Here is a 13381-nt window from a genome sequence, read left to right on the forward strand (position 1 = left end):
AACCATGAATGACGGTCAGTTATAAACCAAAGAATGGGTTAAGACAGGATCATTGATCATCGTTATCCTAAATAGAAATGTATGGAAACTGTCCTGTGGACATTTATATCTTTGTATTCATCACCAACTGGTCTTCATTGTCTTTAGTTTGGAGTTGCTGCTGCACTTCTTCAGCCGGATGGCCGCAATGGGTTTCAACACATTACACATCTAATAACTACTGAATATGTCACTAGAGTTTTGAAAATGTTTGAGTGAGTCTCGTTTTTTTTTTTTTAATTGAGATGTCATTTGTAATTGCTATTTTCTGCAGAGTAGATGGTTTTAACTGTAATAGATATGGTAGGCACTGACTCACCAGTTTAATATGTTTGTCATAGATTGAAGTGTTTTTTTCTGTATTTTTCTTGATAATACTTTATTGGTATTAAATGTGACTCTCCGATTGTTTCTCTCCTCCATCTTGTCCTTGAACATTAATTATTCAGAGGTTCACACTTTTGTCAAAACAAGTAAATACATTAAGACGCATCAGTGCTTTTGTTCTAGAGTACCAGTAGTCGTCATCATTGCGGCCCGCAGGAGGATATTTTGTGGTCCTCTACTTGACATCAAAGTTAAATGCCGGCCCCCACATTTTTGTTGGTGACTTGGTTTTGTTTTTTGAATTGTGTATGGATTACCATGGAGGCGGCCTGGTGATCCAGTGGTTAGCACGTCGAACTCACAGTGCAGAGGTCGTGGGTTCGATCCCGGCTCCGGCCTTCCTGTATCCAGCCTTGCATGTTCTCCCGGTGGCTATGTGGGTTTTCTCCGGGTACTCCGGTTTCCTCCCACATTCCAAAAACATGCAGGGCAGGCTGATTGAACACTCAAAATGGTCCCTAGGTGTGAGTGTGAGTGCAGATAGTTGTTCGTCTGTGTGTGCCCTGCGATTGGCTGGCAACCGGTTCAGGGTGGCCCCCGCCTACTGCCGGAAGACAGCTGGGAAAATGGATGGATGGATGGATGGATATAAATATATATATATATATATATATATATATATACACTTATTTACAGAAAAAAAACAATAATTACCAATATCTACTCATATGAGATACTTATATTGTGAAATACTGAAATACTTTTTGGCTGTATCGCCCAGCCTAATCTCTGGAGCACAGTATTACATTTCAGCATTACAAGCTTTACCCTTGTCTGTACTTGTAAACAAGTTCAGATGATATCAAATGTGAAAAGTGATCTCTCAGGCTCGTTGCCTTAGAATTTCATTCCTATCTGCAGATTTACAGCGGCGAGGACGGGGTGTTCCCGGAGTGCGCCCTCCGCAGCAGTGCGGGCTATGCAGCTGCCATGCATAGCGGCAAAACTTAGTGACCACTCGACCTCGTCTTGGTCGTTGTTGTGGTGGCGGTGGGACGGCTGACCGCGAGGAGGTGACGCAAAGGCCAAACATCCAAATGTCAGCGTTCCAAGACTCACTCGTTCTCTTTTTACAGTTGCCAGACTTCAAAGGAAATCACATGGGATCAACCTCCCATGCACTCCTACAACGCTGCTGAGTATTCTTGCTGCTGTTGACATTCACATCTGCATACATGGTATTTTCTTTTTAAAAAGAATGCTCATGTATGGTTGTCAATCCATTGCTGATTGTAGGGATTGATTTTCGCCATGCAAAACAGTGCTGACTATTCTTGCTGCTATTTATGTTCACTTCTGTACGTATAGTGCTAAATTTACATTATTTATGTACAGGTAACACATCCAATGTAGTTTATTATCCTATAAATGCATCTGTGCTATATATTTGTATGAAACAAAATGGGTAATCATTTTTGCAGTAATTAAATGTCTACAAATGCATGTAACCTCTGATTTTTTTTTGGATACTGTATGTGTGCATGTGTCATGAATGTTCCTTAAAACAATCTGGCACCAGTTGGGGGTGGTGAAGATTGTTTTAGGAGGGTACTCTGGTTTCCTCCCACATTCCAAACACATTCGTGGTAGGTTAATTGGACGCCTCAAATTGCCCCGAGGTGTGACTGGTTGTTGTTTGGCTACTAGTTCAGGTTGTACCCTGCCTACTTCCCGAAGTCTGATGGGATAGCCCCCAACAGACCCCCGACCTTCGTGATAGATAGATAGATAGATAGATAGATAGATAGATAGATAGATAGATAGATAGATAGATAGAAACATGGACATATAGAAACATGGACATAGTATGGCATTTTAAAAACATTTTAGGAGTGTGCCATTTTAATTATCCTACAAAACAATCTGGCACCCGTGTGATGACTGTTTTAGCAGGACTTTTACTATTCACCTGTCACCAGACATGGCACCCTTTTTGGGATAGTGTGTGTGTGTGTGTGTGTGTGCATGTTGACTCGTGAAACATGAACTGCCACACATAGACTCACACACACAAACATTCTGTAACGTGACAAGTGTTTTGTTTTCTATTGCAAACACACACACACATGCACACACACTTAGCATTTGTGCTAAGCTCACACCTAGCATTCGTGCTAAGGTCAATAATGTAGGAAAGGCCTCGAACGACACGCTCCACCGTGGCCGTCACCTGTCTCAAAGTGTTAACCTTTTCTGTTATCACACACACACACACACACACACACACACACACACACACACACACACACACACACACACACACACACGTCAATCGACCTCTGCCAAGGCCCAACGAAAGTTTGTGAGAAGATGGCTATGGAGGATGATGAACAGAACAGATTGCTGCATTACTACAATTTGAGTGGCTTATCTCTAGCCATTATGTTCATTGCTTTTGTAAGGTAGCAGTTCTCATTAACAGCTCAATGATGAACAAATGCATGACTGTAATTGTAATAGCGTGAGAACATTGTGTAATTCTGCTTTTTGTTTGCTTCTATTTACTCTTTCACTGTGCCAGCATAAATGCTGTAAAAACTTGTTCATAGGCAGCACCTATCAAGATCATCAAAGTATTCATGCCAAAATTTCACCCTAGAAATGAACATATTTGTTTTGAGTTGCTTGCTCATGTTTAGCTGAGCACGCGTGAAAAACACAGGTTGTATTTTTATTTTTTACCTAAAACAGAAAATTGAGCTGGAAAAATTGTAAATGGCAACAATGTTAGCACAACAAAGCAAGCGAGTTGTTTTTATTTATACCTTTAAGGGTCATTCTGTCAACTCTTCTTTTCTTTGTTGTGATATGCCAGAACGCCAATTTTCACAACAGTAAAAGTTAAAACATTTAGTTGAACAGCTCAACTTAAAATGTTATCAGGTTTGTTGAAACCCAACAGGTTGTTTTTACATTGTAGTATTTAATAGTGCAGATCATACTAAGGGAGGACAAAACTATCAAATTATGATTATTAAAAAAACAGTAATCTCTGGTCCAGTAGGTGGCGATACCTTGCATTTAAAGAAGATACAAAAGTTACGTGTTAACTGGAGATGAAGTTCATCCAGATAATAAAAGCACTGCTCCCAAACATTCCAGTGTTGGTTCAGGCATGCCTACTGGAAAACGTGATCAGCAAATTGATGATTCACATTTAGAGGAATGAGAAATGGGGAAGGAGTGGAGCTAGCTAGACCCACACAATGGGAAAAGGCAAGTCAAATCAAGTTTATTTATGTAGCCCTGAATTGTACAAGTCAAAGACTCTCTGGGAATGTTTTTAATGTCTTCTATTGGGATCACAACCCAGTAAAGAATCCGTGTATGCTGTATACTAGTGACTCATTCCGGCATCCACACGTAGAAGCACATGTGTGAGCCATGTGCCATACTGTAGATCCCTTTTGAAGACCCCCACCTCCTACCCTCCACACAATCATACCCATTACTCCTTTAGAAGTCTTTACTAGAAATGTGCCCCCAGAATTTCAGCTTCAAACAAAAGTAGCCTGCTCAAATCAGGGTATGGGTCCTTGAGATGTTTTTCTGCATCCTGTCATAAGAGACATGTCCACACAATCTCACGTCCATCAGTAAAACTAGTGTCAGGGGATGATACCCCCCGTAACTTTCCAAGTTTTTTTTTACTTGGTGAATTTTGGTGTCTCGTTATTGAGACCCCAAAAATACATCCAAGATCCCTAGGATACACACAAATCAGATCGCTTCGGCAACAAAAGCTTTACCATTTGCTGTAGTATGAGAGCTGTCTAGGATACCTGCTTCAGATTTGGGCTTATTTGAGGTGAATTCACTGGAAGGAGTTGTCGTTTCAAACCAAAATGACCGACTTCCTTTTTAATTTCGAGAATAGGTCTAAGAGACTTTTTGTGTCTCCTGTTATGATAGACTTATTCACCCAATTTTGTGTTTGTTGGTGAAATTGGTTGCAGGGGCAATTATTTTTTCAACTATGGAGCCCTGAAATTCCTCTGAAATTGCCTCTTCAAACCACCTCCTGTCCAAACCAAAATGGCTGAGTTCCTGTTCATTTCCACACAGTGGTCCGTGAGACTTTTACAAGCATCTTGCCATGGAAGACATGGCCACCCAATGTAGCGTCAATTGGTGGAATTCACCCAAAATGTCCTCTTCAAAACCCAAATGACTGACTTCCTGTTGAATTTGGGGCATTGTTTTTGAGACTTTTGTCCTGTTATGATGGACATGTACACTGATATTTGTGTCCAACTGTCCATCAGTGTAACTGGTATCAGGGACTGCAGTTTTTTTTTCCTTCCAAAGTTTTCCAGTGCTTTCCACCGAGTGACCTTTGGGGGATGCTGTTTGGGAAGCCTAAAATACATCACTTTTCACCAGGTTGCAAGCAAACATTTTCAACGTTGAATTTGTCCGTCAAATAATAAGAATCAAAATGGATATTGCGTCTACTGTAGTATGGCTCAGTAATCACGTTCCTCTTTGGGGGAGGTGATCTCCTCTCGCTCTAATTAGTGTCGTTGGCGTTTGTTTTCATTTGGGATAATCTAGCCACCGTGACTGATATATTTGTGTTGAGTGTATATGCAAGTGTGTGTTCGTGTACGTGTGCCAGTGAGCGTGATCCTTGTGTAAACAGAAGCGCCCCCGCAGGCCGCAAGCGTCACTGCACCTCTCCTTCTATTACTCTGCCGCCTGGCTTCGCGGCGCCTCATTCACTAGAAGATGGCGGACTGCGCTCCACTATTAGATGAGGAACTCTCGTCCTTCGTCTTCAATTACCTGACTGAGAACCCCGACAGCCAGGTAAGACCCCCGGGCGATGTGTGTGAGGGTCTTGGCCAGGCTCTCCCCTTGGCTTTTTTCTTCGTCTTGGTTCGTCTCCACGAGCACCATCACACCACCGGTGTTCGGAGCGGCGAGAGGCCGGCTAGAGGGAGCCTTTTGCCGGCTTGTCAGCAGCAGGTCGCCGGCTCAGTGTCCCGCGGCGTCTTGACTTGCGGCGTTCACGTGGAGGGGGAATATGTCATCATCTTCGGTTCGGAGGATTCGCGGCGGATCAATGAGTGGTTTTACGCGGTGGGGGTGTGCGTGAGGCCCCCCTCCCGCTCTGCAGCTGGGGCACTGCGGAGCTGCACTGACTTTGGAAACTTTTTGACGCATTTTCCACGGGGCGAGTTAGCTGTCAGTGTACCCGGCGTTAACACGTGGTGGTACCGCCAACGCGTGCACCGAGACCCCGGCAGGGGGCTCGATGTCCTTCAGCCCATCCGAAAGACTTTTTAAGCGTCATTTTAAGTCAATACAACACACCTATTTGTATATTTGATTGCATGTTTTTGTTGTTGAATCAATACAGCTCGTACTTGTGAGAAGCTGTTGCGTTGACGGTCCGAGGAGGCAATTCTCTGCTTTTCTGCAGAATGCCCGCTGCGCCTCCACGTTGGGCCAAGTCTCACGGTGCTGCGTGGCCGGGTTGGCCTTACGGATGTGACGAGAACTTTATTTCGCTTTTATAGTAGAAATTGGCGTAGTTCTTGTTTTGTTTTGCGTTTTTTTTGTTTGCGTAATTGTTTGCGTAATAGCTTGTTACAAAACGTGTGACTGTCGCTCTTCATTCTTTATGCTATATACTGGCTATATGTGTGTGCAGTGTTGCCCTAACGTAATAAAATCACCTTTTACGCCGATTGTCAAGGTGCGTTTGTGCACCTTGCGCTGAAGTGCAACTTTTACAAACTGAGACGTGGCACACAAATCACACCTCTGATAGGACAATGCTGTGCGGCGATGTGTTCGGGAGGCCATCCTCTGCGGTTTGGATGTCACGCGTTGCGCAGAAACGTGCGAGGGAGAGGAGGAAAACCGAAGCAAATCGTAAATTCGTTTTTTTTTCACGGACGAAGCTCCGGAAGCGGGTGGCGTATGACAGGACAGAGCGGCTAGGGATCAAGGCTCTAATCCCTCATCTTGCTCCTGGATGGATGCCGCGCTTCCCAAACACGCACAAACATGCTTACTTTGACCCCCGAGTCCCACCCAACCTCCATCTCATCCTTCTCCAGGATGCACCCCTACCCACCCACCCACCTGTCTTCCTTCCCTTATACTGTTTGCCACTGCATCACTGCTGTGTGACATTGGTGACTGCATCATGTGTTCAGGCAGATTGGCACTTCAAGAAGGTTAAGTGTGTGTTTGTGAGTGTGCATGCAGTGGTCTATTTATAACACGCTGTATTAACCTTTACATTGCATTGCATTTTGATCCCCCCCCCAACACACATACACCTTTTGGTTGATATAGTATGACCTTGCTCCTAATATACAGGCCTTTCGACTACGTTGTTACGTTCCCATGAGGAATAACAAGCGTGACCAGTCCATGTGTCAACTTCCAAATGAGCTCGACATTCATGTAACGTTGCAGCAGGCCTAAACAATTATTTGAAATGTGATTATGATTATATGTATGCGTCCAAATTACAGGAATAGCAAGTGTCTGCTTTGAATCTTATCTTTTGCGTTAATATTTACACTGGGTTATTAAACGGTGCTCTCTCTCTCTCTCTCTCTCTCTCTCTCTCTCTCTCTCTCTCTCTCTCTCTCTCTCTGTAAAACTCTCCCCCCTGCCACTTTGTGCCTATTTTGCTCACCCCCCTTGTAATACTACTCCTCGTGATGTGTTACAGAACCGAGCTGCTGCAGTCATGTGAGTTGTAGTGGAGGAGGGAGGCAGGAAGGGAGGCGTCAACGTGACGTAGTCGGTGGCGCGCCTCCTCCTCGCCCTCCTCCTCTTTTTCCCTCCAGCATGTGACTCTTCTCTCTCTGGGCTGGCTGGCTGAAATTCCCCTTGTTGCACATTCACACACTCTGTTTTATTTCTTTTTTCCCATATTGAGCTACGTTTGTCGCAGCTGGTAAGGTTTCGAAGGGGATGCATAATATGGAAAATTGACTTTAATGTTTGTCCATTGATAGTTGTGTCTGGAGTGAATGCCCACCCATCATATGTGAAATTAAACAACCAAATACAGTTTGGATAAAAAGCCTCCTGCAAACAGTGAAAATATGCAGTAATTATTGGAGTGATCTGGCAAAATAGATTTTTCATTGGTCATCAACAATACCAACACAAAATATGTGTGTAGGTGCAGGTATTTATTTTTCCCCCTGGGATCACCTTCCTTACATACTGCACTGTAGTATCTGTGATTATGAATATGTGTGGCTTTTAAAAATCACGATCTGGCATGGTGAGTGATGTGGGAGTCAGTGAATGAGCATACAGCTGGCTGTTAACTGGCAAACCAATAGCCAGTTAGCACGTTGAGTCCCCGGGTGTCAGTTGTGGCTTTGTGTGCTCGTGTAGGAATGTGCTTGTAACATGTTTCAGTTTTTTTGATACTGTTAGCTCAATAAAGTCATTTAAAGTGCACTGGTGGCTGTGACTATCCTTGACCACCTGTGGTACAAGACATTGCATTCTAAATAGTGGTGGTAGGCTGTAGCGTAGATGTGCTGATGTGTCAGCCATTTGTGGTTTGCTATCGACACATTGCCCTTTATCTTTTAAAATATAATATTCCATGATTATTTGATTAATTGATGGAATAATCAATGCGACAATTTGTTTTTAAAAACAGCTTTGTATGTATTTTGTTTCATTATAGGAGTTAATTCAATTCAATTTATATTGCGTCAATTCCAAATACAATTTATAGTAAGACACTATTCCCATCAAGCAGATCAAGATCCACACTCCTAATACTTTGCCAGTTATTCATGAAAACCACCAGGACACGCAATAGAAATAAACAGAATGACCTGGAAATAATCCATACATTCAATCCTCACGAGGGTCGCGGGGGGTGCTGGAGCCTATCCCAGCTGTCTTCGGGCAGTAGGCGGCGGACACCCTGGACCGGTTGCCAGCCAATTGCAGGGAAATAATCCATTGACTCAGAAATAGTCCACAACAAGGTCAGTCACAATGTAATTCATGCAAGGGCTCCCCTTGCCAGTTATTCATGCTTACCGCTACGTTGCCCTGTACAAATAGTCACACAGAGTTACTTCCCGTCTACAAAGACATTTTAAGGTGACTTGTAATTCAAACTCGCGACCATTAAATGAACATAAAATGACTTTCCATAGATTAAAAACAAGAAAAAAAACATAGAGGGAAGTCGGAATAATTGGAAAACTTTGCTTAGCCGATGGCGACAAACGACTTGCACGTTTTAAGACGACCAATCAAGCGCTGCACAACCTTCATTTGCCAACTCTCAAACCACAAGTTGCAAATGGAAAAGTTAATAAAGCTTAAAGTCATTTCACCGGAGCCCCCATGCACTATGCTCTCCCACGCACTGTGAGTCAGCAAAATAATTGATGTGTGCGTATCATGTGACCATCTCAAATGTCAGTCCCTCACTGAGCACATTTATCCTGATGCTGCAGGTGCAACCAGTCACCATTAAAATATTCCTGCTGCTTAAAGTCAGAGTAGCAACTATAGTCACAATATTCGGAGTGTACTACAGTATTTGCAGTTTGTACTTCTTTGTATTAAATGAATTCTGTTTCCACCAGGAAGCAGAGTTTGATTATTATTATATATTTTTTTGTGCGTGAGAATCTAGTTTAGGTACCAAGATAAATGATGCATAACAATTTTTAGCGCCACTTAGTTTGGGTGGGGTTGGTCTTGGTGGTTAGCGTTAGAGGATGATGATTGGGTTCGTGGGTGATGGTTAGAGTTTTAGGGCGTAACGTACCATGTCCCGACACTTGATAATTGTCTCCTAATTCGAAAATAACATCTAGAAAATATGATGAAAATGTGTCTTGCTGTCACCATACACTGTTCAAAAAGACAAACTTCTTAAGTATGGCATTAATTTCACTTACATACTTTTTTGAGAAATAACTCATCAGTAGTGACATGTTTATATGCTAGTGCATGTTTTTGGAACAGTCTTGTGACGCATTTCACTTGACTGTAGCTTTTTCACGAGGCATTTCAGTTATGCAGTGTCCCAGTTAGAACACTAGTGGGCACTATGTAAAAGGAGCCTGGTCTCTATCACATCACAATCGCGTTGAAAAAAAAAAACTTTTTTTTAAACCAAAAATTATTTAATAAGCATGGACATAATGCCATCATGAAAACGAGGGTTGCACCCCGCCACCCCTCCCAAATAAAATAAAAGAAATACATATTTTAAAATATATTGTAAAAAAATAAAAAAAATGGTGAGTAGGGCAATCCAAGTATGCATGGTTCTACTGTTCACACAGTAGCTAAGAGCAGAGGAAGAATGTTGAGTCTGGTGGATAAACAAGTAGAAATACAGATGCCGTGTTAGTCTGTGTCAGGGAGTACAAACACATATAAGACTGCTTCTTGTAAAGTAATCAATGAAACTTTGACAGGACAATGGAATTAATACTTCATCTGATATTATCACACTGTCGCTGACTTCTCTGTCCACGACGTGCCACGCTGCAGCAAATTGTTGATGGGAGCGTAACTGGCTCGGCCGCAATCGGCTGACGATGGGGCTTGAGAAAGTCTGTGTTCACCAGTGGCCCGTTGACACCCTCCGGGGGCTGACGGCCTCTATCACCGCCTGAGAGGACTTCATCATCCATTCTGCTGAGCATAATTTGCTAACAAAATGTTGTCATCCATCTAAACCTGTGTTTCCACACGGCTGACATGGCTCCTGCTCCATCTGTCTGGAAGGTATGCTACATGTCAAGAGGTATTGGTGTGTTTGTGCTGGAGCTTGATTTCGATTCTTCGTGCGTACGTACAGTATTGGCATTGATAATGATTATTCCCCTTTCGAGTTAGGGGTTGGTGTTACTAATGTTCCCCTTTTGGGTTGTTGGTTGGAGCTTGGGGCGACCATTGTAGGTGTACCCTGCGGTCCAGGGTGAACCGCAACTCAAGCTCAAGGTCAGCTGGTGACCTTGGAGGAGAAGTGTGATCGAAAATGCACGGATGGGCTGGTTGGTGAGGGTTAGCACTCAGAAGTTAGAGTTAGTTTGCTAAGTTAGGTTAGAAGTAGGGTTGTGGCTGTGGTTTGGAGGGCTCCGAGGATTAGAATAAGAGGGTTGGGGTGGGGAGGGTTTGTGGACAGGTGTTTTATTTTAGGCTTCGAAAGTTGTAGGTTTAGCAGGACAGAGCTGTGAAATTTAACACCTCACACTCACGTCTCATGTCCTGATCTGTTAAAAGCAATTGTCACTGTTTGATTTATCAAAGTCACACTGAGCTGCATTCTGTGTGAAAGCCAAGGGTGGATTCAACAATTTTGCCTTCGGGTCATTGCGTGTCAGGTCACATATCCTCCATCGTGACACCTCTTTAATTTGCCTGATCTTCATTCGATTAGTGCCTGATGATGCCAAAAGAAAGAATCAGAAGTTTGAGCCTCCTAGCCCAAACGGTATTCGAGTTACGGCTCATCAACATTCGAGTGCCATTTAAATCTTGGACCACAGTTGGAGGCCCTCATCTTCTGTTTGAAGTTAGGTATAGACCGGTAAATTGCTATATCAATGTATTCTGACCCTGTCGATCAGCATCTGCACATAACTCGAAAATCGTTTCAGCTAGGAGGCTCACACTTCAAATTCTTTCATTCAGCATCATAAAGCACTAACAGAACAATCATCTGGTAAACCGAAGAGGTGTTACTGGGGAGGTTCTGGGGATTTGTGTCAATTGACATGGAGTGACATGCCATTACTGTTCGAAGGAAGTTATGGCAAAGCCCTTTCAGAACTGCAACGTTTGAGGTGGGACAGCCCATGTGCTGAGAATACCCTCACTTCCTCCCTCAGAGGTTGATGTGGCGTCCAGCTCAGATGCATGCCCTGCCCAATGGAGAGCATCGTATTTTCACTCAATAATTCATCAAGGTGCTTAATCGGCTTCTGTTTCGCCTTTTGTGATCATAAAGTTGTGTTCATTTGATTGGACAGGCATGTTCATCCGTGGTGCACTCGGCTTTGGAAAATTCACTCCCGATAGCCCGTTTTATTTAACAACGTGAAGTTTGGTAGGTTTGTGTATCATGAGTAGATCCACAAAAGGTCAAGAAGCCATCCATGAAAAAGCACGGGCGGTGTGCCATTTTGGTTTGAAAGTGCCATTTTCGGATCATGTTGGCTGATCCAGATTTGTCCTTCAATGTGAAATCTATCATGAAGGCATACACATACACACACACACACACACACACACACACACACACACACACACACACACACACACACACACTGTACATATTAATGAAGCTTTCATTTCACGAGGATATAACCAAAAATAACAACAAATGCTTTGTCAGGTGGAGTAATGCAAGACAACTCACCCTCCGTGTGTGTGTGCGTGTGTGTGTGCGTGTGTGTGTGTGTGTGTGTGTGTGTGTGTGTGTGTGTGTGTGTGTGTGTGTTGTGAGTGTACATAATAAGTGCATGCTGACACTGCGCATACCAGTCTGTACCTGCCCATGGCACCTGGTTGCCACGGCGACAAAACATGCTGGCACCTGAGTGTGTGTGTGTGTGTGTGTGTGTGTGTGTGTGTGTGTGTGTGTGTGTGTGTCCAGTGGGCAATGGAAATTTCCTTTAACCTTTCTCCATTTTACACCTGTGCCCTTGAAAGCTTACACACACACACGCACGCACGCACACACACACACACACACACACACACACACACACACACGCGCATATGCATGCACACTCGTACACAGATAAAGAAACCGTCACAATTGTGTTGTGACTACAAACCTCAGACTCGAGTAAGACAACCAAAAGCTGTTTAGTGCTGACCGTTGTGACATCATCCATCAACCCGGGAGTGGCTAACCCAAACAGGAAGTGACTGAACAAGTGATTTTAGGAGTGTTTCAATAATGCGAGCGGATTGGCTAGCGCGTGACCCGTCCTGTGGTAGCATTTATTGGACCTCAGTGCATTAAATGTTAGCATCGTGCATTTGATAGTTTTCATTTGTTTAGATACATTTGTTCATATTTGAAACTGCTATCTTAGCTTTCTATCAGCTCACGTTTATGCTTTTGCATTCAGTTACCTGATAACTCACTGGTCTTAATTCTAGCTGTTAGCATAGCATGCTAACAGATAAGATTTAAGTGTTAATTGTTCATCGTTTTAGCTGTTACTACCATTTCTGGCTGTTCACCGCCCACTGCCTGAAGATGGCTGGGATAGGCTCCAGCTTGCCTGTGACCCAATTGAGGATAAAGTGGTTCAGATAATGGATGGATGGATGGATGGATGGATGCCGCAATAAACAAAGCAGTTTCAAATTCAAGGGAATGTTTATATAAAAAGTTGTAATTTTAAGCTAACAATTTCAAGTAAAAATAGTCGGAAGAATAATATTGATGTTGGGTTTTCAGGAAAAATTTCTCCGTTGTTAGCCTTGTTTGTCGCCTGTTCTGTTACCTGACCCCCATGGATGCTGTTACCATGAAGGCAGACAGTAATGCTCTCAATGTTAAGTGACTCTTTAGCAGTCCTCCTCGCTTCCTGTCTGCGCCCGAGCAGCAGGTTGGTAACTTTACAGAGTGATATAACCCACCCACACCCCCCTTTAATCACCCTAACCTCGTAGATCCCAAAGTCCTAATCACACACAATAATCCTGCTTGTGGATTACCTCCAGTTGGAGACAGCAAACTGGTGCATATACGTTGAATTTGTGCATGTGGGTATGCGTGTGTGTGTGTGTGTGCTTCTGGTAGTGTGAGTTCAAATCTCTGTTTTATCTTGTGTGTGTTTGTGTGTGTATATGTCAGCAACAACAAGTAAGCAAAACAATGCAATAGCCTAATTTTCTTGCATTTGCGTGACGCACAGAGCTAATGCTGGCTACACAACACAAGAAGAAGCACAGCACAGACCCCCCC

At 43.3% G+C, this 13381-nt stretch overlaps 2 protein-coding genes across 3 annotated transcripts in view; both read left to right on the plus strand.

Moving 5' to 3' along the window:
• The window catches only part of arhgef37 (Rho guanine nucleotide exchange factor (GEF) 37), a 42859-nt gene extending 41164 nt beyond the window's left edge, over positions 1 to 1695 (plus strand). Inside the window, exon 15 of the mRNA XM_019884021.1 lies at positions 1288 to 1695. Coding sequence (XP_019739580.1) covers positions 1288 to 1364 — 77 coding nt within the window. The 3' untranslated portion in view covers positions 1365 to 1695. The remainder of the gene's footprint in view (positions 1 to 1287) is intronic.
• A 3439-nt stretch (positions 1696 to 5134) lies between these two features.
• Positions 5135 to 13381, plus strand: part of ppargc1b (peroxisome proliferator-activated receptor gamma, coactivator 1 beta) — a 97120-nt gene continuing 88873 nt past the window's right edge. The window contains exon 1 of one of the 2 annotated variants that reach the window (XM_019884013.1): positions 5135 to 5235. In XM_019884013.1, coding sequence (XP_019739572.1) covers positions 5155 to 5235 — 81 coding nt within the window. In that variant the 5' untranslated portion in view covers positions 5135 to 5154. The remainder of the gene's footprint in view (positions 5236 to 13381) is intronic. The other variant, XM_019884012.1, reaches the window with a different exon arrangement.

This window comes from Hippocampus comes, unplaced genomic scaffold (assembly GCF_001891065.2).
Source record: "Hippocampus comes isolate QL1 unplaced genomic scaffold, H_comes_QL1_v1.1 scaffold156, whole genome shotgun sequence".
Classification (NCBI taxonomy): domain Eukaryota; kingdom Metazoa; phylum Chordata; class Actinopteri; order Syngnathiformes; family Syngnathidae; genus Hippocampus; species Hippocampus comes.